The sequence below is a fragment of the Narcine bancroftii genome, chromosome 13 (genome assembly GCF_036971445.1).
Source record: "Narcine bancroftii isolate sNarBan1 chromosome 13, sNarBan1.hap1, whole genome shotgun sequence".
Classification (NCBI taxonomy): domain Eukaryota; kingdom Metazoa; phylum Chordata; class Chondrichthyes; order Torpediniformes; family Narcinidae; genus Narcine; species Narcine bancroftii.
The window spans coordinates 60770704-60797639 of record NC_091481.1 but is presented as its reverse complement, the minus strand read 5'-3'; the positions used below and the strand labels follow the sequence as shown (position 1 = coordinate 60797639).

Sequence of the window (26936 nt, the reverse complement as noted above, 5' to 3'; positions counted from 1 at the left end):
AAAGTCACTTCGGCAAGTTATACCCAAGGAAACATAAATCATAGAGGCATTAATGAAGAGTCGCGCATATTATTTTCATTACAACACAGTGGGAGCCAATTCCAGCCATTGAAACCTGTGCCGCCCAATTGCACCCAATCAACCTACAGGCTCCGTATGTTTTGGAAGGAAACCAGAGCACCTGGGGGGAAAAATCCCACGCAGGTCACAGGGAGGGCGTCTTACAAATCTTACTGTCTTACAAATACAGTCTTACAAATCCCGTGTTGAAACTCAAACTCCTTACGGACAGCACCGGATTCGATCCGGGGTCGCTGTTGCTGTAACAGCGTCACGCTAACCGTACTGCCTTATTGGGGAGCCACTGTGGCAACCACAAAGCGGCTCTCCCCAGGTTCCACACCGGCCACAGGGAGCTGAGGATGGTGTCCACATCTCACCGCAGAGATGAGGGAGCGCTGCACGGCCAGTGGTGTGGCCTTCCCAGTGAGATGCTCCTGAACTAAAACAAGCAGGAGGAGGGGCTTGGATGTGAAAGGCAGACGGCATGTGAGTGAGTCACTGTCCAGGCAATTAATTCTTGCTTTGTCGAATGCAGGAGAAGCATCAATAGCAATGTACCCTCTGATCATCTGAGCGCTAGAGGCAAATCTGCAAACACTCCGTGTCGCTGAAGAGACTCTCTTTTGCTTCTCTTCCTTTTATTGTTGGGGGCACCGGGCAATGCCTTAAGGCAGACAAAAGTTGAAGTATATCATCTATTTTACATTTTTGTTATTATTACATGCCAATTAAAGGAACAAAACCTTGAACCCTGATCCCAGATAGTGAGACAAAAATAAGTTTTAAGACAACATGGATTATCCAACAATTTTTCAATTCATCCCAAAGAGATGTCGGGCACTACCAGTAACCACAGAGACGAGCTGAGGAAACGATACACAGAAGAACCTTGCTGGCCCGGATCCCAGGATTAGGAATGGCGGCAAGGGAAAGGTGGCTCGACCTTTATGGCCCAGGACCACGGGGGAGGAGTCATCCATGAGAAGGCCAGCTCCATATATACAACCGACAATTATAACTATATACAATGGAAGAAGCATATCACCACAGAAGACAACTACGACTGGATAGTGGCCTAAAATAAAGGCTTAAAGGGAGATGGTGGACTTTTAAGATGGGGGAAAGGAATCAGGATTGGTATAATAAGAGGAGGAAATTCCAAACAAAGCACCCATGGAGGTAGTGAAACATGAAGGTCTGCAGACGCTGTGGATTGTAGTTAAAAACACACAGCAAATGCTGGAGGAACTCAGCCGGTCTCGCAGCGTTCCACAGGAGGTAGAGATATATTACCGATGTTTCGGGCTTAAGCCCTTCTTCAAGGTATAAGCAAAAAGCAGGCAGGCGTCTGACTAAAAACTGAGAGAGAGAGGTGGGAAGAATGAGTGGGAGGGGAGTCCAGACCAACAAACGAAAGGTGCTAATTGGATATGATAAGAGGAGAGCTCAGAATTCATCTTGGCTCTGTAGAAGGAGTTAGAGGGAAAAGGGATGTGTGTGTGTGAGAGAGAGAGAACTAGAGGGAAGGAGACGCAGGATGAAGAAGGGGCGTGGGGTTTAACGGAAATTGGAGACGTCCGTGTTAATGCCGTCCAGTTGGAGGGTGCTCTAGAGGAAAGGAGACGCAGGACGAAGAAGGGGCATGGGATTTAACGGAAATTGGAGACGTCCGTGTTAATGACGTCCAGTTGGAGGGTGCTCAGACAGAATATGAGTTCAGGTTAGACTGCAGGCGAAGTTGACAAGGGGTCCAGGGGGTAAAATATTGGAATGGGAATGATACCCTTATTCCCGTTCTGAGCTTTTTCACACCGTATGCGTTCTGGGAAAATTGGGATAATTTCCTGGAACGCAGCAGCCGTGTGAAAGCATAATTGTATCTCAGCAGGAACTAGCTAATAGGGAGGGTGAGAAACATAAACAAGGATGAGGTGCTGGAAGTGAAGACTTTTCTGGATCTGGGAGGTGACAGCGAATATAATGAATAACCTCCAGCTCAGTGGCTAATGATGCAAGGCAAGAGTTAATTACTTTGCATGCAGTTACACATTTGATGAAGCTGTGAACCTTTAATGAAGGTGAATTAAAGAGTTTGTGGTCTTGTGGTAGCTTGCTGGTAAGAAAACAGGAAATAATAAATGTTGATTATTGGTGCATTAATTGTAAGTTCTGCTCAGAAATGTCTTATTGTTTCCCTTTTCCTCTGCCAGACAAACTGAGCATGAAAGCACGGCAATCACACATTTGCACTGCTAGGAATTCTCTCTCCCTCCTCCTGCTCACTCCTCATGTTACAACACAGACCAGCAGCAATAGAAATTCACCAAAATAGTGTTATTTTTAAGACAATATATTTATTAATGATTACTAATAATATAACACCTAACAAATCTACCCCAACTATGCGCCAATATGTGTGTGTGTGTGTGTGTGTGTGTGTGTGTGTGTGTGTGTGTGTGTGTGGATTACCCAAACCATTATTTAGGCACAATTCTCAAAGTTCAGTCTTACAAATCCCGTGTTGAAACTCAAACTTTTAAACTGATGTACAGAAGTAATCGCCGAGTGATCAGATTGTCGAAAACTCACAAATCATTGTCGAGTTGCTTCCAGAGAAACATCGCAACTCTCCTCTTCCTTGCGAAGAGGAAATGAAACATGTGACTCCACAATGCTTAAAAAACCCCGGCACGATCAGTCGAAATGACCTTCACAATCCAATGAAGCAATTCTCCTGCTTCCTTCACCCAGCTATGGGGCCATCAAAATGACCCTTACAATGGACACAGAGGTTCAATAACTCCCCTGACAGGGGGAATCATCGAATGCTACTTCATGCAAAGTTACCCACCTCTGTAGTTTTTGTTAGATGGCTGATCCATACTGAAATACTGTTTATTTAAGTGTTCCACTTAAATGATTCATAATCAAATGACTCTCTGTAAGCGTCCCATCTGTTTTCCTGGATAAACAACCATTGTTCTTGTTCTTAGTGGAGAGCATCAACTTTGTTTACAGTTTGAACCTTGATGGTGCAATGCAGTCTGTAAATGTTGTGAAAACTGTACATGGTTGCAGCCTGCACTAACCCACAAAATGGCACTAAATAAGACAGGAGCCTGTAATATTTGTTTGAGTGGATATAGCCTGGTTCTTCTTCTGAATCCTCCAAGGTGCAGAGGAGATTTGCAGAGATGCGGACTGGATTGGAGACCACGTCGTGTGGGGCAAAAGTTGACAAAGCTAGGGCATTTTAAATTAATTTTTTTTATTTAAATTAATTTAGATATGCAGCATGGTAACAGGGCCTTTCGACCCTGTCCTGCCTAATTGCACCCAAATGGCCTCGGACCCTAGTACATTTTGAGGAAACGGGAGACCCCAAGGAAAACCTACGCAGACAGCGAGGGATTCAAACCCCCATCACAATCACTGGAGCTGTAATAGTGTTGAGCTAACTGTGCTGCCTTCTTGGAGCGATGAAGGATGAGAGGTGACTTCGCGGAGATGCACGGGATTGCCGGGGGGATGGGGTGGGCAGTCCCACCTTTTATCTGGGGTGAAGGCAGCAAATGGTGAAGGACTTCCACGTGGGGGGATGGGAGGAAGGTTTATGGGACATGTCAGGGCGATGTTTTTTTTTCTTTGGCACAGAGAATGGTGAGTGCCCTGAATGTGTTGCTGGGGGTGGTAGTGGAGGATGGAGCAGCCTTCAGTCACATGGATGTAAGATGTGGTCTGTGTGAGAAAGAAGGGCAAGATAGCTGTGGAGTATATTTATGGGTGTCACAGTTGGTGTAGCGGTTAGCACAGCGCCTTTACAGTGCCAGCGATCGGGACCAGACCTGGATTCAAATCCCGCGCTATCTGTAAGGAGTTTGTATGTTCTCCCCGTGTCTGCATGGGTTTTCTCTGGGGGCTCAGGCTTCCTCCCACCCTTCAAAAAATGTATCAGGGTGCAGGTTAATGGGGTGTAAATTGGACGGCACGGACTCATAGGGCCAAATTGGCCTGTTACCGTGCTGTATATTTTTTAGCTTTGTAGCACAACATTGCGGGCTGAATGGCCTCTACTGTGCTGTAATGTTCCATGTACTATGTTGTAGAATTAAAAGTTTGCCACAGGGTAGTAAGCCGTTTGTCTCACAAGTCAACAGTGCCCACTCTGCCTGGGTAATTCCATTGTCCCATTCCCTAACACTTTCCGACAGCACCACAATTTATTCCCTTTCAAAGTTCAATCCATTTCCATTCTCGTCCCTTATCCTTTCTGCATCATGAATTCCGCATCGACCAGCATGCAAAGACTTCTTCTGTAACAGCCCTGCTTCCTTCATCAGCCATCTCCAGTCCCACCTTTTTGTTCTGAGCCCTTCCACCAACAGGAGCACATCCTGCTTGCCCCAAATTTTGAGGACAGCGAAGATTTCTGTCCAACCTTCTCGGCACTGGCATAAACTCTCTGATCTGCTCCCCCATGAGATCATTCCAGTACATCTCAAACATCATCGCAATCTTGCAGGCAGAAGGGGAAACAAATAGAGAATCTTGTCCCATTCGCACAGCTTTGGGCTCAGAGGAGAGATGCACGAGGATAACTCTCACTTAAAGGACAGAAAGAAAAGAATTCTACAGTCCCATTGTAAATGTCTCCAAAGCCCAATTGCAATGTTCTCCAAATAGCCACAATAATGTTGTACAGAAAACCATTGCCGTGTTCTCCAAATAACCATTGAAGTGTTCGACAAAGAGTCATTACAATGTTCCTCAAATAGCTAGTGCAATGTTCTAGAAGGAGACAGGACACATCCTCAGAAAAAAATAATGCCCCTTTAGAGCATTGATGGGGTATCTTCAGGCCCAAGATGGTGAATCTGTGGACATTGTTGCTACAGATGGCTGTGGCGGAGAGTCATGGGGTAAAGCAGAGGTCGATAGGTTATTGTCGAGTAAGGATGCAAGAAGTTTATGGGGAGGGAAAAAGGGGAGCTAAAAGGTAAAATGAATGTGAATAGCATAACAGATTCAATAGGTCGAATGGTCTAATTCTGCTCCTATGACATATGGTTTAAAATGGGAAGGGTGAAGGATATCGTCTGATGGTCACTATAGTACACACGCAGCCTTTATTACTAGTGGACATACAACCAAATGTAATTTTTATATTTACAAATTTTTTTTTGTCTTATATACAGTTGTTCATAAGTTGCATTGGCCATAAGTAGGGGTCAGGCTGTACATATAGTTTAAAAAATAGTAGCCAATGCGAGCAGTTCCTTTGGTTCCTTTTCTCACAGCCCGTTGGAAAAAGCAGTTCCTCAGCCTGGTGGTGCTGGCTCTGATCCTCCTGGATCTCTTTCCCGACGGGAACAGCTGATTTGTAGTGTGCAGGGACCTCAATGATTTTGCAAACACTAATAACTACCGCTGTACTAGTACTAACTCACACCAACAACTACCGCTGTACTAGTACTAACCCACACCAACAACTACCGCTGCACCAGTACTAACCAACACCAACAACTACAGCTGCACCAGTACTAACCCAAACCAACAACTACCGCTGTACTAGTACTAACCCACACCAACAACTACAGCTGTACTAGTACTAACCCACACCAACAACTACCGCTGTACTAGTACTAAACCACACCAACAACTACCGCTGTACTAGTACTAACCCACACCAACAACTACCGCTGTACTAGTACTAACCCACACCAACAACTACAGCTGTACTAGTACTAACCCACACCAACAACTACCGCTGCACCAGTACTAACCCACACCAACAACTACAGCTGTACTTGTACTAACACACACCAACAACTACCGCTGCACCAGTACTAACACACACCAACAACTACAGCTGTACTAGTACTAACCCACACCAACAACTACAGCTGTACTAGTACTAACCCACACCAACAACTACCGCTGCACCAGTACTAACCCACACCAACAACTACTGCTGCACCAGTACTAACCCACACCAACAACTACCACTGTACTAGTACTAACCCACACCAACAATTACAGCTGTACTAGTACTAACCCACACCAACAACTACCGCTGCAACAGTACTAACCCATACCAACAACTATAGCTGTACTAGTACTAACCCACACCAACAACTACCGCTATTCTAGTACTAACCCACACCAACAAATACCGCTGTACTAGTACTAACACACACCAACAACTACCGCTGCACCAGTACTAACCCACACCAACAACTACCGCTGCACCAGTACTAACCCACACCAACAACTACCGCTGTACTAGTACTAACCCACACCAACAACTGCAGCTGTACTAATACTAACCCACACCAACAACTACCGCTGTACTTGTACTAACCCACACCAACAACTACCGCTGTTCTAGTACTAACCCACACCAACAACTACAGCTGTGCTAGTACTAACCCACACCAACAATTACCGCTGTACTAGTACTAACCCACACCAACAACTACCACTGTACTAGTACTAACCCACACCAACAACTACAGCTGTACTAGTACTAAACCACACCAACAACTACCGCTGCACCAGTACTAACCCACACCAACAACTACAGCTGTACTAGTACTAACACACACCAACAACTACCGCTATACTAGTACTAACCCACACCAACAACTACCGCTGTACTAGTACTAACCCACACCAACAACTACCGCTGTACTAGTACTAACCCACACCAACAACTACCGCTGTACTAGTACTAACCCACACCAACAACTACAGCTGTACTAGTACTAACCCACACCAACAATTACTGCTGTACTAGTACTAACCCACACCAACAACTACCGCTGTACTAGTACTAACCCACACCAACAACTACCGCTGTACTAGTACTAACCCTCACCAACAACTACAGCTGTACTAGTACTAACTCACACCAACAACTACCGCTGTACTAGTACTAACCCACACCAACAACTACCGCTGTACTAGTACTAACCCACACCAACAACTACCACTGTACTAGTACTAACCCACACCAACAACTACCGCTGTACTAGTACTAACCCACACCAACAACTACCGCTGTACTAGTACTAACCCACACCAACAACTACCGCTGTACTAGTACTAATGCACACCAACAACTACCGCTGTACTAGTACTAACCCACACCAACAACTACCGCTGCACTAGTACTAACCCACACTAACAACTACAGCTGTACTAGTACTAACCCACACCAACAACTACCGCTGCACCAGTACTATCCCACACCAACTACTACCGCTGTACTAGTACTAAACCACACCAACAACTACCACTGCACCAGTACTAACCCACACCAACAACTACATCTGTACTAGTACTAACCCACACCAACAACTACCGCTGTACTAGTACTAACCCACACCAACAACTACCGCTGTACTAGTACTAACCCACACCAACAACTACCGCTGTACTAGTACAAACCCACACCAACAACTACCGCTGTACTAGTACTAACCCACACCAACAACTACCACTGTACTAGTACTAACCCACACCAACAACTACCGCTGTACTAGTACAAACCCACACCAACAACTACCGCTGTACTAGTACTAACCCACACCAACAACTACAGCTGTACTAGTACTAACCAACACCAACAACTACCGCTGCAACAGTACTAACCCACACCAACAACTACAGCTGTACTAGTACTAACCCACACCAACAACTACAGCTATACTAGTACTAACCCACACCAACAACTACCGCTGCACCAGTACTAACCCACACCAACAACTACAGCTGTACCAGGACAAACCCACACCAACAACTACCGCTGCACCAGTACTAACCCACACCAACAACTACAGCTGCACCAGTACTAACCCACACCAACAACTACAGCTGTACTAGTACTAACCCACACCAACAACTACAGCTGTACTAGTACTAAACCACACCAACAACTACTGCTGTACTAGTACTAACCCACACCAACAACTACCGCTGTACTAGTACTAACCCACACCAACAACTACAGCTGTACTAGTACTAACCCACACCAACAACTACCGCTGCACCAGTACTAACCCACACCAACAACTACAGCTGTAATAGTACTAACCCACACCAACAACTACAGCTGTACTAGTACTAACCCACACCAACAACTACTGCTGCTCCAGTACTAACCCACACCAACAACTACCGCTGTACTAGTACTAACCCACAGCAACAACTACAGCTGTACTAGTACTAACGCACACCAACAACTACCGCTGTACTAGTACTAAACCACACCAACAACTACAGCTGTACTAGTACTAACCCACACCAACAATTACGCTGTACCTGTACTAACCCACACCAACAACTACCGCTGTACTAGTACTAACACACACCAACAACTACAGCTCTACTAGTACTAACGCACACCAACAACTACCGCTGTACTATTACTAAACCACACCAACAACTACCGCTGTACTAGTACTAACCCACACCAACAACTACAGCTGTACTTGTACTAACCCACACCAACAACTACCGCTGCAACAGTACTAACCCACACCAACAACTACAGCTGTACTAGTACTAACCCACACCAACAACTACCGCTGCACCAGTACTAACCCACACCAACAACTACAGCTGTACTAGTACTAACCCACACCAACAACTACCACTGTACTAGTACTAACGCACACCAACAACTACCGCTGTACTAGTACTAACCCACACCAACAACTACCGCTGTACTAGTACTAACCCACACCAACAACTACAGCTGTACTAGTACTAATGCACACCAACAACTACCGCTGTACTAGTACTAACCCACACCAACAACTACCGCTGTACTAGTACTAACCCACACCAACAACTACAGCTGTATTAGTACTAACCCACACCAACAACTACCACTGTTCTAGTACTAACCCACACCAACAACTACCGCTGTACTAGTACTAACCCACACCAACAACTACCGCTGCACCAGTACTAACCCACACCAACAACTACAGCTGTACTAGTACTAACCCACACCAACAACTACCGCTGTACTAGTACTAACCCACACCAACAACTACCGCTGTACTAATACTAACCCACACCAACAACTACCGCTGTACTAGTACTAACCCACACCAACAACTACCGCTGTACTAGTACTAACCCACACCAACAACTACTGCTGTACTAGTACTAACGCACACCAACAACTACCGCTGTACTAGTACTAACCCACACCAGCAACTACCGCTGTACTAGTACTAACCCACACCAACAACTACCGCTGTACTAGTACTAACCCACACCAACAACTACCGCTGTACTAGTACTAACCCACACCAACAACTACCGCTGTACTAGTACTAACCCACACCAACAACTACAGCTGTTCTAGTACTAATCCACACCAACAACTACCGCTGTACTAGTACTAACCCACACCAACAACTACCGCTGTTCCAGTACTAACCCACACCAACAACTACCGCTGTACTAGTACTAACCCACACCAACAATTACCGCTGCACCAGTACTAACCCACACCAACAACTACCGCTGTACTAGTACTAACCCACACCAACAACTACCGCTGTACTAGTACTAACCCACACCAACAACTACCGCTGTACTAGTACTAACCCACACCAACAACTACCACTGCACCAGTACTAACCCACATAGATAACTCTTACTTTCTGTCTGCTTTGAAACTGGTAATCCATAGCTCCGTCAGTGAGAGGCTTTGAGGAGCATCCAGGAGATGATGGGACAGGTAGGGTTTAGAGAAGAAATCCAATGAATCAGTCACCTGTGAAGTGCCCGATAAGCATGCAGCCACTTTGGGAGAGGCCAGATCCAGGACTATTGCAGGTCGGAACGTCGAGGAGGCATGAGACCAGAGGGAGGATTGTAACAAGGTTGAGAAGTGTCCACCAAATATCTTGATCTTTGACTCCGATGCACTCAGGAACAGAGATAACTTGATCCTTACTTAAGATAATATGAAACTTCCGGGAGCTGTGGCAACACCTTACCCTAGTACATTCACACCATCTGGGACCCGAGGTTCCATTTCCTGTGCTAAATGTCAGTTACTTCGATAAAGGGGCTCATTGAACAGTTAATGACCATTCCTTGTTGACCATAAGTTGCTATTTGCCAGTTTAACCTTCGTACCACACGAGACAGTGGCATCAAAGCTGGTTGCCTAACAAAAGTGGACAGGACTTTAGTTATTCCCAATCAAACACATCCACTGTTGAAATTCAGTGAAGGTGGAAGCAATGCGGTGTATCAGCAAGGACGCTCAGGGCTGGACCTGGGTGAGTGAGTTCAGATTACATGGAGCCAACTGATGATGTCAGCAAGGAGACGTAAGAATATAACATAAGCACATCAAAAATAGGAGCCTGAGTCGGCCATCCGGCCCATCAATCTGCTCTGCCGTTCGATGTGACCATGGCTGATTTGATGATCAGCTCATCTCCACCTACCTGACGTTTCCCCATATCCCTTAATTCCCCGACTATGTACAAATCTATCCATCCTTATCTTAAAAGTATTCACAGAGGTCACCCCCACAGCTTCCATGGGCAGTAAATTCCACAGATTCACCAACCTCTGGGAAAAGCAGTTCCTCCTCATCTCTGTTCTAAATCTACTCCCCTAGATCTTGAGGCTATGACCCCCTAGTTCTAGTCTCCCCCACCAATGAAAACCGACCTCTATCTTATCTATGGTTTTCATGATAATATACATTTTTTTAAGATCCCCTCTCGTTCTTCTAAATTTCAGCGATTACAGTCCCAGGCGTCTCAATCTCTCCTCATAGGCTAACCCCTCTCATCCCTGGAATCAACCTGCTGAGAGAATGAAGGAGAGTCTAAATGAGAGCTGGCATCCCACCAAGTTGCCGAAGGAACAGTGGGGCATCAGCTCCCATCTGGGCTCTAGATCTTAACAGAAATAGGTTGTAGATGTTTCATGGGAATTCTCAGAAGGCACTTGGGCCCCAAAGGTGGCACAACTGGCTGGAAGTGATGGTCCAGAAGAATTTGGGTGGTGGGTAGGATGGAGAAGGTGATGGAAATTCCAATCTGCATCTCCTGGTTAGATGGGGAAAGAAAGCTGAAGGTTGGCTCAGCAGTTGGTGAGTCTGGGTGTTCAGACTGGATGGGAAGGAGGAGATTAGGGTCCTGGAAAAGGCAACAGAGTCTGTGTAGGTCATTTATCAGGAGAGCAAGAAAGAGGACAGACAATAGCTTTGGCAGAACAGGGAAAGGAGAATCCCAAGATATTCTACGTGCAGTAAAACCCCTGGTTCAGCCTCTAGCAGCCAGCAAAAATAATCAAGGAAAATAAATTAAAATAATTAAGAATAAAATAATAAGTAAAAAATATGTATGCTTAAAGTTGTAAAAGTAAATGTTCTCTGAAGTAACACATCAACCTTGGGTGAAGATTCAGCCAGCAGAAAGCCTTAGTTGTGCTTTGCAGCTGTTTGAATAAAGTTGTGCGAAACAGCGATGGTGTTGCCCAGGATGAAGAGCTGGTTGATGCCGCTCGCCATTGGGGCGACTCTCTTAAAATGTCTCCTTACCCCTGCTTAGTAAGAGTCACTCCAATCAGAGGCTTTATCTGTAAACTTGGGGGGGGGACGTTTAATTATCTGTAATGTTATTGTTTGTCTTTCTGGCGGCTCCGTGGAGGGGGAGGAACCTGCAGATGCAGTGACGGTTAAAGGTTTTCAAAGAGTGTGACTGAAAAGTAAAATGCTTTAAGGTTTTTATATTCATGCAGGTGCAGTTTGTTCAGTGCAAGTACAGTGTAGTATTTTTGTCTTTTAAATTGTTTATTCTTAATGCAGGTGTATTAGTTAGGCATTGTAAGAGTAAATCTCAAGCAACCGAAAACTACGCTTATTCGGCATCTACCAATCCTCCTAAGTTCCAGATACCAGGGGTTATACTGTCTATAAAAAGCAAAAGGGTAACTAGGGAATGAATAGGTCTCCTTAAGGATAAACTGTGGAGTCACAGGAAAATTGCAAGATTAACTTTGTCGATGTTAATTGTCGACACTAAGGAAATGAGGGAGATGAATTATGAGGAGGAATCATGATTATATTCTGACTATTCCCCAAATCTCTGCATATCATTTTAATGATGGATGCCCTTGGACCTCAAATCACTCCGACATTTCATTCCCCCAGCTCAATGAATTATTTCCACGACGAATAACATTCCCCACAGCGGGAATGAATCCCCTAATCCCTTTCCCTCTTTTCCTTATTTGCCTGGTCAGACCTGTTTCAATCCAGATATGTGCATCTAACGCCCAAGAAGAAGAGTGATCCAGTTCTGGGATTGTGAATCAAGTTCAAGTTTATCAGTGCATGTACCAAGGGACAGATAGACAATTTGCTTTGCAAGCAGTCCAAAGAGTCGACCATCATACAGCAGTAAAAAATCAGAGAAGAGTTACAGAGAGATCACTTAGAACAGAGCATAGGAAACATTGTTTGACTGCTGTGAGGTTCATTCAGGAGTCTAATGATGACATGGAAGATAGTGGTGATCTCAAACCTGTGTATCTCCTTTCCAATGGGAGGAGGGTGAAAAGAGTGCAACAAGGGTGAAGTTAAACAGGAACATAAGAGCATGTGATATAGGAGATAGGGTGGACCATCCGGCCCGTTGAGTCTGTTCCGCCATTCAATGTGAACATAACTGACCTGATGAGAGGCTCGTCTCCACCTACCTGGCTTTTCACCCCATCCCTTAATTCCCCTGCTCTGTAAAAATCTCTCCAATCTTGTCTAAAATATATTTAATAAAATATATTTACTGAGGTCACCTCCACTGCTCCAATGGGCAGCGAAGATTCACCACCCTCTGGGAAAAGCAGTTCCTCCTTATCCACTACCCTGAAGCTTGAGACTATGTCCCCTTATAGAAACAACTTACCTACCTCTACCTTATCTATGCCTTTCATAATCTTATAAGTTTCTAGAAGTCTGCAGATGCTGTGATTGTAGTGAACGCACAAAAGTGCTGGAGAAATTCAGCAGATCATGCAGCATTACAGGAAGCAAAGCCATATAACCAAAGTTTCGGACCTGCACCCTTTGTCAAGGGGTGAGAAGAATGCAGCCAGGCACCTGAACAAGGGTCGGGAGAGTTTTGGGCAATGTCCAAAAGGACTGAAGAAACTCAACAAGTCACATGAGATGGTTACGGTTAATGTAGTGGTTAGCGCAACACTTAGAGCGCCAGTGATCGGGACCAGGGTTCAAATCCCTTACGCGGTCTGTAAGGTGTCTGTACGTTCTCCCCATGTCTGCGTGAGTTAGGGTTAGACAAACTGTAGCTCTCATTCAATTGGAGCTCTCAATGAGGTGGCACAGTTAGCGAAGCAGTTACTGCGCCAGCAGCCGGGAGCAGGTTTAGAAACCCACGCGGTCTATCGGGAGTTTGACGTTCTCCGTGGGTTTTCCCCAAGCATTCCAGTTTCTTCCCACCTTTCAAAACATATAGGGGTTGCAGGTCAATTGGGGTAATTGGGCGGCACGGGCTCGTGGGCTGAAAGGGCCTGCATGTCCAAACCTTTGCAGCACATTTGTGTACTGCACTAGACCCCAGAATCTGCAGGTTTTCTTGGTTACCTCCTGAGATGAGTTTTTAAAGTGTTGACCACTTTTCGAAGGCAGCGGGTGGGACAGACAGAGTCACGGAGAGGAGGTTGGCTTATGTGATGATCTGAGCTGCATTCACAACTCTGCTGTTTCTTGTGGTCTTGGGGAGAGCAGTTCCAATCCCATGCAGTGATGCACCCTGACAGGATGCTTCTAATAGCGCATCTGGAATCAGTTTCACCTTTCCTGCCAGGCCCAGATTAAGGCCAAATGATGCCCCAAGCCAACTGATGCCCACGACCCTTCCATTGTCTGACTGACAAGACATTAAGACTCAATAGGGAGCTAAATGTAAAATAATAGATTAAAAATCAGTTTTCTTCCAGGCCAGACCTCACAATGATATTATTTACAGCCTAGTTCAGCTGCACCAAGGTAAATCCAGCACTGGAAAAAAGAACTCTGCGGTGCTCCCTTCCCTTGGTGTCCTCAACACGCGTTTATTTTGCTTAATGGTTCATCCAGGCCTGCCTTTCTTCTCCTTCCAGAAATATCCGAGGATGAGAGAATTCAGCCTAATTATCTTCTCCGCCTCCTTCTGGGCCTTGAACGTTGGATATAAATGTGGTACGTATCCAAATGATTTGCTCTTTTCTCTGCTCCGTTCACACCCATGGGGAAATCTCCTTCTTGGGGTCATTTCTAGATGATGGGGAGTAAAGTGCTGGGGGAACTATATAAAGATATATTACCAGCATTTCAGGCCTGAGCCCTTCTTCAAGGAATAAGCAGGTGTCTCAGTAAAGACTGAGAGAAAGGTGGAAGAATGGGAGAGCAAGGAGTCCAGACCAACAGACAAAAGGTGTTAATTGGATATGTAAATGGTTGGATTGAAAACCAAGCCATGAAAGACCCCAACAATGAAGACGCTGTTTACATCCGGTACCGCACGGATGGCAGTCTCTTCAATCTGAGGCGCCTGCAAGCTCACACCAAGACACAAGAGAAACTTGTCCGTGAACTACTCTTTGCAGATGATGCCGCTTTAGTTGCCCATTCAGAGCCAGCTCTTCAGCGCTTGACGTCCTGCTTTGCGGAAACTGCCAAAATGTTTGGCCTGGAAGTCAGCCTGAAGAAAACTGAGGTCCTCCATCAGCCAGCTCCCCACCATGACTACCAGCCCCCCCACATCTCCATCGGGCACACAAAACTCAAAACGGTCAACCAGTTTACCTATCTCGGCTGCACCATTTCATCAGATGCAAGGATCGACAATGAGATAGACAACAGACTCGCCAAGGCAAATAGCGCCTTTGGAAGACTACACAAAAGAGTCTGGAAAAACAACCAACTGAAAAACCTCACAAAGATAAGCGTATACAGAGCCGTTGTCATACCCACACTCCTGTTCGGCTCCGAATCATGGGTCCTCTACCGGCACCACCTACGGCTCCTAGAACGCTTCCACCAGCGTTGTCTCCGCTCCATCCTCAACATCCATTGGAGCGCTCACACCCCTAACGTCGAGGTACTCGAGATGGCAGAGGTCGACAGCATCGAGTCCACGCTGCTGAAGATCCAGCTGCGCTGGATGGGTCACGTCTCCAGAATGGAGGACCATCGCCTTCCCAAGATCGTATTATATGGCGAGCTCTCCACTGGCCACCGTGACAGAGGTGCACCAAAGAAAAGGTACAAGGACTGCCTAAAGAAATCTCTTGGTGCCTGCCACATTGACCACCGCCAGTGGGCTGATAACGCCTCAAACCGTGCATCTTGGCGCCTCACAGTTTGGCGGGCAGCAGCCTCCTTTGAAGAAGACCGCAGAGCCCACCTCACTGACAAAAGGCAAAGGAGGAAAAACCCAACACCCAACCCCAACCAACCAATTTTCCCTTGCAACCGCTGCAATCGTGTCTGCCTGTCCCGCATCGGACTGGTCAGCCACAAACGAGCCTGCAGCTGACGTGGACTTTTTACCCCCTCCATAAATCTTCGTCCGCGAAGCCAAGCCAAAGAAAGAAAAAGAAAAAATGGTTGGGCACTGAGGAGTGCAGGAGAACAGAGGGATCTGGGAATATAGATACATAATTCCTTGAAAGTGGCGTCACGTGTAGATAGGGCTGTAAAGAAAGTTTTTGACACATTGGCCTTCATAAATCAAAGTGTTGAGTATAGGAGTTGGGATGTTATGGTAAAGATGTATAAGACATTGGTGGGGACAAATTTGGAATATTGGGTGCAGTTTTGGTCATCTGACTACAAGAAGGATATTAATAAGATTGAAAGAGTGCAGAGAAGATTTACTGGGTCTTCAGGACCTGAGTTACAGGGAAAGATTAAAGAGGTTAGGACTTTATTCTCTGGAGTGTAGAAGAATGAGGGGAGATTTGATTGAGGTATTTAAAATTATGAGGGGTGTAGACAGAGTAAATGCAAGTAGGTTTTGTCTACAGAGTAATATACAAACCAGAGGTCATGGGTTAAGGGTGAAAGGGGAAAAGTTTAGGGGGAACCTCTTCACACAGAGAGTGGTGGGAGTGTGGAACATGCTGCCAGCTAACTTGGTGAATGAAGACTCAATTTTAACATGCAAAAAAAGTTTTGACAGGTACATGGTTGGGAGGGGTATGGTGGGCTATGGACTGGGTACAAGTCAATGAGCTGAGGCAGAATAACAGTTCAACACAGACTAGAAGGGGCGAAGGGCCTGCTCTCTGTGCTGTAATGTTCTATGATAAAAGGAGAGATGAGAATTGATTTTGTAAAAGGGAAAAGAGAGACAGACAGACAGACAGACAGAGGGAGACAGACAGAGCTGGGGGAAAGGTGACGGGGAAAGATGAGGTGTTGTTCCTCCAATTTGCGGGTGGTTTCAGACTGGCTTTGCATGAGATCATGGACAGATGTGTCAGCAAGGGAACGAGACGGGGAATTGAAATGGGTGGTTTGAAATTCCTGAGTGAAATTGAAGAGGCTCAAGTAACTCATCTCCATGTTGTCTTTGGAACAGGCCATCATGATTTAAAGTGCAAGGTGGATTATGTGAAGCAGATGACTTGTTGCTGGTCACAAAATGTTTCCCACAGCGACCCTGCATGTGAAGTGCAAGTCACGGAACTCAACGCTCTCAAGTATGTTTGGTTTGTAATAATAACTGCAGCTCTCGGAACCAGCGCACTCCGTCCATGTCGTCTTCTCTAGCCTTTCCATTTTGCTCACGGGGCATTGCCATGATGCCACTGGGCTGTGACCAATCCAGAAGGGATATCAGGCAAAGGATGAGATCTCCTATGTACCCATAGGTTTCTCCCCCCAATTGCTCCGGGTTTCGCACCCCCCCCCACCCACATCACAAAGACTTGCGGTCACTTAGGTGGCTGTTCAGGTGTGTGGGTGAGTGTGAGTACATGTGGTGGGGGGGAAGGAGGGGTGAAATTGAGAAGACAGTGAGAATGCTGAGCGACCAAAGGAACTGCTCGCACTAACTATCCGAGACTCTCAAAATTCATACTTATTTGTTTGTACATATGAATACGTATCCTTCTGGTGCATTGGGTTAGGGTTGGAACATGGGAAGCCTGAGAGGGGAAGGTAGAAAGGAGCAGGGGACAGGTCTGCATCACCTCTGAAATCCAGCTCCACTGAAGCCAACAACTTGGGTTGGATATGGGCTCATTTCCAGTCCAGGATTTTAACCCCAATTTCAACTGCTTCTTCTTGGTAAACACATCAGCTGAAATTAAAGATTACCCCCTCCCATCATCATCTCCCAGAATTAGCCCCCAACTGCCAACTCCACCTAATCACCAAACAAAAGAAGAAAAATATGTTTTTCAAGATGTCGTGACTAGGTGGTTTTTCTGGTGAGCACGTATATAGAAGAAACCACTGCGGATGAGCTGCATTGACTAGTACAGAAATATACAGCTGTGGGAGCAGCAGTAAGCTGGGACACACACACACACACACACACACACACACACACACACACACACACACACACACACACACACACACACACACATGCACATATATCATATTAACCTGTCCACCCTTGCCGTGATTATCTCAATGATAAACTGCTGTGGTATTTAATGAAGCGAAGTGGTCACAGGAAAGACATGGCTAGAAATGCGATGGGACTGGGCATGAGTCATCCCTGGCTCCCATGGTAGGGCTTCACACAAACAGCAGTTACAGGGTTCCCTCCTATGACCTCCTACCCACCCCCATCCTAAAGGATAGAGGATCTGTGCTGAAGGGAGAGGCAAGATCTAGTTGGCTGGTAGAACAGGTTCAAGGGACAGAATGGCCTTATCTTGATCATTCATTCCTAAGCTTTTATCCAAAGTAAGCCAGAGTTTCATGGCTCACCTCATTGGCTTGGCCCACCAAGGAAATCTTACTAACCAAAGTCCTGTTGCTCATGTGCACAGACGTTTTTGTGAAATTTTCCTTCAGAGGCCAACCTGAAAGGCTTTTAAATGTAGACATACAGCATGGTAACAGGCCCTTCTAGCCCACAAGCCCATGCCACCCAATATGAAGAAAGGTTGGATAGACTAGGCTTATATTCTCTAGAATTTAGAAGATTGAGGGGGGGGATCTTATAGAAACATATAAAATTCTTAAGGGTTCAGACAGACTAGATGCAGGAAGGTTGTTTCCAATTCTGGGAAAATACCAGAACCAGGGGTCACAGTTTAAGGATAAGGGGAAAGTTTTTTAAGATTGAGATGAGGAAAACTTTCTTCTCTCAGAGAGTGGTGGATCTGTGGAATTCTTTGCCACAGGAAGTAGTTGAGTACGGTTACTTGACAATATTTAAGAGTAGGTTAGATTTGGCCCTTGTGGCTAAGGGGATCGGGGGGGAATGGGGAGAAGGCAAGAACTGGATATTGATCAGCCTTGATTATATTGAATGGCAGTGTTGGCTTTTTTTCTACATTTCTATGTTTCTAATTGCACCAATTAAATGTTTTTGGAGGGTGGGAAGAAACCAGAGTACCTAGAGGAACACACACACACACACACACACACACACACACACACACACACACACACACACACACACACACACACACACACACACACACACACACACACACACACACACACACACACACACACCTTATACCTTATAGACCACCAGATTCGATCCAGGGCCGTTGGCACTGTGACAGCGCCAAGCTAACCATGCTGGCTGGTTTCACTGCACGCGACCAGGAGAACCTTTCATGCCAGGTGAAAGGTGATAATTGTTTGATGTGCTAAATCCTTCCACAGTCTCGAAGTGAAAGAGGTTCAAACCACAGAAATAAAATCCTGTGGTGTGATTACTTTCTCACACAAGTAAAGACACTTCCTGATGAAGCAAAAATCAAAATATTCCAAGAAGATTGTGACACCCTCACAACACTTCCATTGGCTGAAGGCCAAAAACCTTTCTTCATGATGTATCCTCTTTCAGCCAAATAGATTATGGAAACCAGTCGAAGATTGATTCAAAATTTGCAAGATTTTTAAAAATAATATAGACAGGATGCAGAGTTGGGCAGAAAAGTGGCAGATGGAGTTCAATCTGGATAAATGTGAAGTGACGATTTTGGAAGGATTAAACAGAAGGCTGAGTACAGAGATAAAGGTTGGTTACTTAAGAGTGTGGATGAACAGATGGAACATGGGGTTCAAATCCATACATCCCTCAAAGTTATCACACAGGTTGATAGGATAGTTAAGATGGCCTATAGGATGTTGAGCTTCATTAATAGGGGGTTTGAGTTCAAGAGTAGAGGGGCCATGTTGCAACTCGACCAACCTCTGGTAAAACCACAACTTCGAGTATTGTGTTCAGTTCTGGTCACATTGTTATGAGAAGGATGTGAAAGCTATGTGCAGAGGAGATTTGCCAGGAAGTTTCCCAAATTGGGAAACAAGTCTTATGAGGCAAGGTTAGCAGAGCTGGGGGACTTTTCTCTTTGGAGTGTAGAAGGATGAGAGGAGACTAGATAGAAAACTATTAGATGATTAGAGGCATAGACCGGGTGGACAGCCAGCATCTGTTTCTCAGGGCAGGATCAGTCAATACCAGAGGACATATGTACAAAATTAAGGGAGGGAGGCTTCAGGGGAAAGTTGTGGGTGCCTGGAATGCCTTGCCGGGGATGATGGTGGAGGCTGAATCATTTGGGGCATTTAAGAGACTCTTAGACAGGCACGTGGATGAAGGAAATATAGAGGGTTATGGGGTAGGGAGGGTTTAGTACTTTTTTTAAAGGAATATATGGGACGGCCCAACATTGAGGGCCAAAGGGCCTGACTGTGCTGTATGTCTAAATTTAACAATTTAAATTTAAAATTTAATATAATTAAAATTCTCAGTCTCATCAGACCTCATCCCAAGACTCTTTCACGCTGGAGCTTATTCCAAGTAATCAGTCTCAGAGATCCTTTATGGGAACTAGCTGGTGGGATTGCCAATTTAACTCTGTATCTCTCTGATGCCACATCTTTTATCTTTTCATTTCTCTCTCCGTCTCAGCTTATCTTGAGATATAATTCCCTTCTCTTCACACGATATAGGAGCAGAAGGCCCAGAGTCTGCTCCGTCATCTATCACCAGCTGATCCACCCTCCCACTCAGCCCCACTACCTGAAACCCTCGATGGCCTGACTAATCACATACCTGCCCATCTCTGCCTTAAATGCACCCAATGACTTCATTTCCACAGCCACCTGTGGCAACAGGTCCCACAGACCCTTTGACCACAGAAACATTTTCCGCACCTCTGTTTTAAAATGATGCCCTTTTATCCTGAAGTTGTGCCCTCTCATGCTAGACTCCCCTCCCATGGAAAACATGTCTCTTGTGAGTGTTTAGTCCCCGAGATACATTGGCCTCCTTGGGTAACATTTACTTTTGATTCATGTGTAAATGTTTCCCTTTCCAATTGTACATTGTTAAATATATCAAGATGCAGAGAAAAGCTTTGTCTTGCATGCTATCCAGGTAGGTCAACTCATACAGCAATAATCAAAAATAGTGGAGAGTATTGTATTACAGTGAGTCAAAGAAAACAGGGTGTAGTTACTAAGACAGAATACGGGGTATAGAAAAAAGTACCATTAAACAGTGCAGGCTGGGGTGGAGGGGGGGTGGGGGGGGCAAGTAATATTGTCTGAATTTAACTCACTGGCCCAGTGTGGATTGTTCCATGAGTTCACGCAGTGAAGCTACTTCACAATATTAAAATGTTCTCCTGGATCACTTCCAACCAGAGAGGGGCATCTAAATTTTAAATTTAGATACTCAGCGTGGTAACACGAGCCCGTGCCACCCAATTGCGCCCTATTAACCTGCAGCCCTGGTACATTTTGAAGAGTGGGAGGAAGCCAGAGCCCCCAGAGGAAACCCACGCGGACACAGGGAGAACATGCAAACTCCTACAGACAGCGTGGGATTCGAACCTGGGTTGCTGGGGCTGTAACAGCTATGCTTCCGGTGCCACCTTGCTTAATCTGAAATTAATGGACTAGAATAATGAATGAATGACATTTACCCCCTCCATAAATCTTCGTCTGCGAAGCCAAGCCAAAGAAAAAGAAAAAAAAAGTGCAAGTATATGACAAGAAGCAATAATAGTCTTACTTCCCAGTTACATAAAACATACTAACAAAAATTTAAGCAGAATTAACATGCCACAAAGGAAAAAATAATAAGAAATATAACAGGAACAGAAAAACAAATACTGTTGGAAGTAAAACACAAAAGTCTGCAACCCCGAGATTGAAGTAAAACCTCAAAGCCAGAGAAACTCAGCATGTCAAGCAGTACACTTTATAGAGCAAAGATAAAGATACTTAACCAACATTTAGGACTTGAGCCCTTCATCAAGACATGAGCAAAATGTAAACAGGCATTCTTGACGAAACAGCATTCTCTGGTCCTTGGTGCAAAACACGCAGACACACAACCGGACATAACACACATACAGTCAAACAATACAGATGCAGGACAAGTATTCATAAGTAAAAATAATTAAATAAATATTGTTTAATGAATACGAGACTCTCAAATAGTCAGCGTGAGCAGTTCCTTTGGTCGTTCATCATTCTCGCTGCTTGTGGGAAGAAGCTGTTCCTCAGCCTGGTGGTGCTGGCTCTGATCCTCCTGGATCTCTTCCCCGATGGGAGCAGCTGAAAGATGCCATGTGCTAGGTGGAAGGGGGTCCTCGATGATTTTGCGCACCCTCTTCAGACCACGAACACGGTAGATCATGTCAATGGTGGGCGGGGGGTGTGGTGTGGAGGGAGATTCCAGTGATCCTCTCTGCCACTCTTATGGTCCAATGGATTTGACCTCCAATCCATTTCATTTCAATCCATGGAAGTTGGTGGGGTGGAGGGGAACACAGTGCTCTGACCTCAGCTGGTATGGAAGTTGGTGGGGTGGGGGGTGGGGGGGGGGGACACAGTGCTCTGACCTCAGCTGGTTTTGGGCCAGGTGGGATGTTACAATTCAAGTCAAGAAGTTCTTACACCTTCCAATTCTCAAGTTCTTCTCTTTGTCTCATTTTGTCTCTTAAAGGAATGAATTCCCAAAGACGTGCAGTCCAGGAAACAAATCCTATGCTGTCAGAAGCTGTAATTTCAAGATGGTTTACTTCGCCGCTGCTCATATCTTCAATGTCACGCTGCTGTGCTCCAGGAATGGGTCCAAAACTGAAGTTGCAAGGATCCGGTTTATTCCTAGACATAACAGTAAGTGATTGGCAACATCTAACCTGTCCTCCTTTTCTGACTAAGCTGATTCTTGTCCAATGACTCACTCTACCATGGTTCTATATCGTTACCTCCTGTGGACGCTGTGAGACTGCTGAGTTCCTCCAGCCTTTCTGAGCTTCTTCTACAATCACAGTGCCTTGCATCTCACTCTACAGCATTGAGTTATCAATTGAACGGTGGCAGGTTTAGCATTAGCAGTTACCGCGATTACAGCACCTGAGACCTGGGATCAAACCTGCCATCGTGCATAAAGTGTGTTATGGGCCCAGAGGATCCCAAAACCCAGCAGCAATAGAAATTCACCAAGACAAATGTTTACTTAAACAAAAGTAACTTTTATCTTTAAACATAAAAACAGGATCAAACTTTAACTTATTACTATTAACTTAATCCCCTTCTAATTCTATGTGCACATGTATGTAATGTATGTATAAGTTCAGAAAAGTTCTTTGATTCACAGTCCAATCTCACTTCTCACTTCTCCAAGTTCACCGGTATCAGGAAATTCTTATACTGTGCACAGAATTTAACATTTATGAACTTTCACCAGGCTTTGGTGCTTGAAAGGTAAATGGTTACCGCTCAAGAAGATTCTTGTCAGTTTTCAGAAAGAGATTTGTTGCTCGTTGGACACAAACTGATTTCTTCCGATCAGCCACTTCAGTGTCTTGCTGAAGAAACTTGCTCCATCGGGGTTTTCCAGATGATAACCTCTTTCTTTCATGTCACCACAGAGTTCCTTCTTGCTTTTCTTATTCCAAGTGAAACATTAGATAGTTCCTTTTCTGTTTCCCTTATCTCAGGTGAAACACCACACAGCCAGCCATCTCCTCTTGTATGGACTACAAGGGCTTTGAATAGGCTGAAGTCAGAACTTACAATCCATCTTCCGTTTTTGCACAAACTTCCTGCTGCTGAACTGTAGAACTGAATTCTCTCTCTCTCTCTCTCTCTCTCTCTCTCTCTCTCTCTCTCTCTCTCTCTCTCTCTCTCTCTCTCTCTCTCTCTCTCTCTCTCTCTCTCTCTCTGAGAAAACCACATGGCTCTCTAAGAACTGCAAACTGGATTCAGACAGACGATGGCACCGGATCTAATCTTCAAGTCCGTTCATCTGTTGCTTTTAAAAACAATAATCCATTACTCCACGGCATGTCCAATTAACACCGACTTGTGAGGTCCTTCAGCAAAGCAGTTTCCATTGTCTTTACAAAGGCCTGGAGTGTCTGGCTTGAGCAGAACTCTAGCATTGTAAATTAGATCTGTGTTGTGAAATGTTTGTATCTTTTTGTGACCTAGCTAAAAACAACCCACAATTTATCTCCTTTTAAACATATCTATATACAATATGAAATATAACATGATCCTTCACGGGAGATTGTACCCTCTCTCCGTGACCTGCGTGGGTTTCCTCCGGGTGCTCCGGTTTCCTCCCATGTTCCAAGATGTACAGGATCGGAAGGTTAATTGGGTGCAATTGGGCAGCACATCTCCTCGCTTTGTGTGGGTCTGCCCTATTTTCTTAGAGCACCTTCTTACTACTGCTATTCCCCTCGCCACCACGGTCTTTAATGGGTGGGGACCAACCCAACACTGTTTACAATCTAAAACCCTTTTGAAATAATTTAACCTTTTATATTTTGGTTGGGAAAGGCCCCAATTTTCAGAATGGCATGCAATGTTCTAACTGCAGCTCAGTCTGCTATAGGTTGAACAACACATCCTTGCTTTTATATCCAATAGAAACCACGCAAAGAAAGAATGGAAACTTCTCTGCCTTTTCGTGACCTTTTCGATCTGTTGTCCCATTTTCCAACTGATCCCGGAAATCATCCTGTTTTGAGTTGTTATGCAGGCTCTTGAAATTTTTGACTGGGGTTGCATTTCTGTAGAGCTCTGTGCACTCTGAGGCCAGGGTTTCACCAGCTGTGCCAATGAGCCTGCCCCACAATTCCCATTCCATTGGTAAATGAGGACTCAGGCAGCCTCAAGCCTGCACCCCTTATTTCTGTTTCTGTGTTGAATCTACATTCCAAGTTGTGGGTGACTGGAATGTCTTAATGACATATCCCTTTGAACATTCCAACCTGGTTAGGGAACAACTCTGCCAAAGGCTGCTAGAAGCTCCAGGAAGAGCTATGAACGTAGCTCAGACTGCCAAGTCAGGAAAGCTGCCAACATATTAACAAACCCATCCCCCCCACCCCCATCACAGTCCCTTCTCCCCACTTCCACCAGGCAGAAGATACGCGAGCTTGAAAACAGAATTGAAGACGGTTTCTTTCCTGCTGTTATCAGACTCTTAAATGAACCTCTCGCTAAAAGCCGATGCCCTTGCACTGTTTACCTGTACTTTTTCTCTCTACCCTGCACAGTTGACTTATAGAGATGCCAGGGCTTTTTTCTCTCAAGCGAAGAAGGATGAGGGATGACTTAACAGAGGTCTACAAGATTATGAGAGGCATAGATGAGGTAGACAGCCAGCACATTTTTCCCCAGGGAAGGAGCAGCAACCACCAGGGGACATCTGTGGAAAGTGAGCAGAGGTTAGGGGAGACATCAGGGTAAGAGTTGTGGGTGTCTGGAGTGCTTTGCCATGGGTGATGGTTGAGGTTGGGACAACAGGGCCATTCAAGAGACACTTAGACAGGTAAATGGGTGAAAGAAAAATAGGGGGTTACGAGATAGAAAGGGTTTCATTTTTTTGGTAGGATTACATAGGATGGCACAAATTGAGGGTCGAAGGGCCTGTACTGTGCTGTAATGTTCCATGTTCTATTACTCCCTGTACTTTGATTTGTTGTTATGGCACGAAACTGCTGGAGAAACTCAGCAGGACACGCTGAATTCATTGAGAGTAAAAGGTAGTCGGGGCCTGATGGCAGTCAGGCAGACAGGTAGGGGGTGAGGGGAAGGGGAAGGGAGAGGAGTACAGGTTAACAGGTAAGAAGTGGTAGGTGGATTCAAGATGCTTCTACTGTCATGTAATAAAACACACAAAATAATATTACCTGAAATTTCCTCTAGCCTACTGAAAGACCATCAGTGGAAATTGCCCAGTGGCCCTTACAGAGAGGAAGAGAAGCAAAAGAGAGTCATGTTTCCCCCACCCTCCAGCCCCACCACAAGTGCCTCCAGCACTCCACACAGACTTCAGTCTGAACCATCAGCAGATCCGAACCTCCGACACGATCAGGAAATCCTCAGCGCCCTCGGCACCCTCTCGCACCCCGGTTCTGATACCTGTTACCCCCTTTCCATCAGTCTCGAGCTGGACTCCACGAATCCACTGCCTGCGTGGGTTCTCGGCTCTCGAGTCACATACAGCTCACTGCCCGTGTGTATTTCAGCCTCGTGATCACTGTCCTGTGGGCTGTCTTCTCTTCCTTAAAATTGTGGGGGGGGGGGGGTTGGTCTGGTGGAAGGGTAGAAGAAACTGAGAAGTAATGGGGGAGAGGGATAGGAGGGATAAGGAAGGTTGCTCTCTCTGATAGGAGAAGGAAGGGAAGGAGCTGGTGGAAAGCTTATCTCCATCTGGGTTGACTTGCCTGGATAGTACACAAGTTTCAGTAAACCATTCAGTTCAATTTGATTCTCATAGTACCATGGAGTAAAACGCAAAAGTCTGCAGACGCAGCGATGGAAGTAAAAACATGACACTGAAGAAGATCAGCAGGTCAGACAATGTCCTTTAAGTAGCAAAGATCAAGGTACATAACCAATGTTTTGGGTGTGAACCCTTCATCAAGGTGTGAGTAAAATGGCGTGCCCCAGAAGCGCTTTCTGATACCACTGGATAATGAAGATTTTGCTTCCTGAACACTTTTGGGTGTATCTTATGGATTTTGGGCTGCTGGTCATGAAAATCATCTTAAAATATTCCTATTGAGTACCGTTTTTTAGATATAACCTATTTTTGTGATTTTCCCATCATATTTTAAGTCTACTAGCCCACAAAGCAAGCCACTTTGGTCAGTCCAAGTATGCTGGGTTATGCACTCAGTTCAGGCGCTATGCAGATATTGTCTTTAGTCTGGGCATATTGTCTAGGATAGATGCAGACAGGCTATAAAGCAGCTCACACGTACAGTTGCTGGCCATTACATTGATTAAAAATTGAATGCATGTTGATGGTCATGTTCTTCAGGCAATGGCCCCAAAGTGTACTTAACAATAGCATCTTCAGGAAGATTTAATACAGCATAAATGTCTCGCCAATGTCTCACAGCAGCTGCGATACATTCTGTACATTTGTGGCAAGTATACCAGGTGAAATTCAATAAAAAGTGAATTTAATGCTTCTCCAACTTCCTACATGATACATTAAATTATCTTTGTGTTCAGCTTGAAGTTGTCTATCTTAGTCGCCAATTTGTTTTTTAGGAAGTATTCCTTTTGTGGTCCAGTGTATTGTAACAGCAGAGTGGTGCAAAGTTAAAGGAACGTTTATTCTTTCTTTTAGATTTCTGTT

The 26936-nt window shown here is 45.2% G+C and overlaps 2 protein-coding genes across 3 annotated transcripts in view; one reads left to right on the top strand and one right to left on the bottom strand.

Moving 5' to 3' along the window:
• The window catches only part of LOC138748214 (BTB/POZ domain-containing protein KCTD5-like), a 139924-nt gene that overhangs the window by 21172 nt on the left and 91816 nt on the right, over positions 1–26936 (bottom strand). The window lies entirely within an intron of this gene.
• il2rb (interleukin 2 receptor, beta) overlaps positions 1–26936 on the top strand; it is a 69830-nt gene that overhangs the window by 23501 nt on the left and 19393 nt on the right. For both annotated transcript variants that reach the window (XM_069908010.1, XM_069908009.1), the window contains 3 exons: positions 14230–14308; positions 16695–16815; positions 22272–22444. In XM_069908010.1, coding sequence (XP_069764111.1) covers positions 14242–14308; positions 16695–16815; positions 22272–22444 — 361 coding nt within the window. In that variant the 5' untranslated portion in view covers positions 14230–14241. The remainder of the gene's footprint in view (positions 1–14229; positions 14309–16694; positions 16816–22271; positions 22445–26936) is intronic.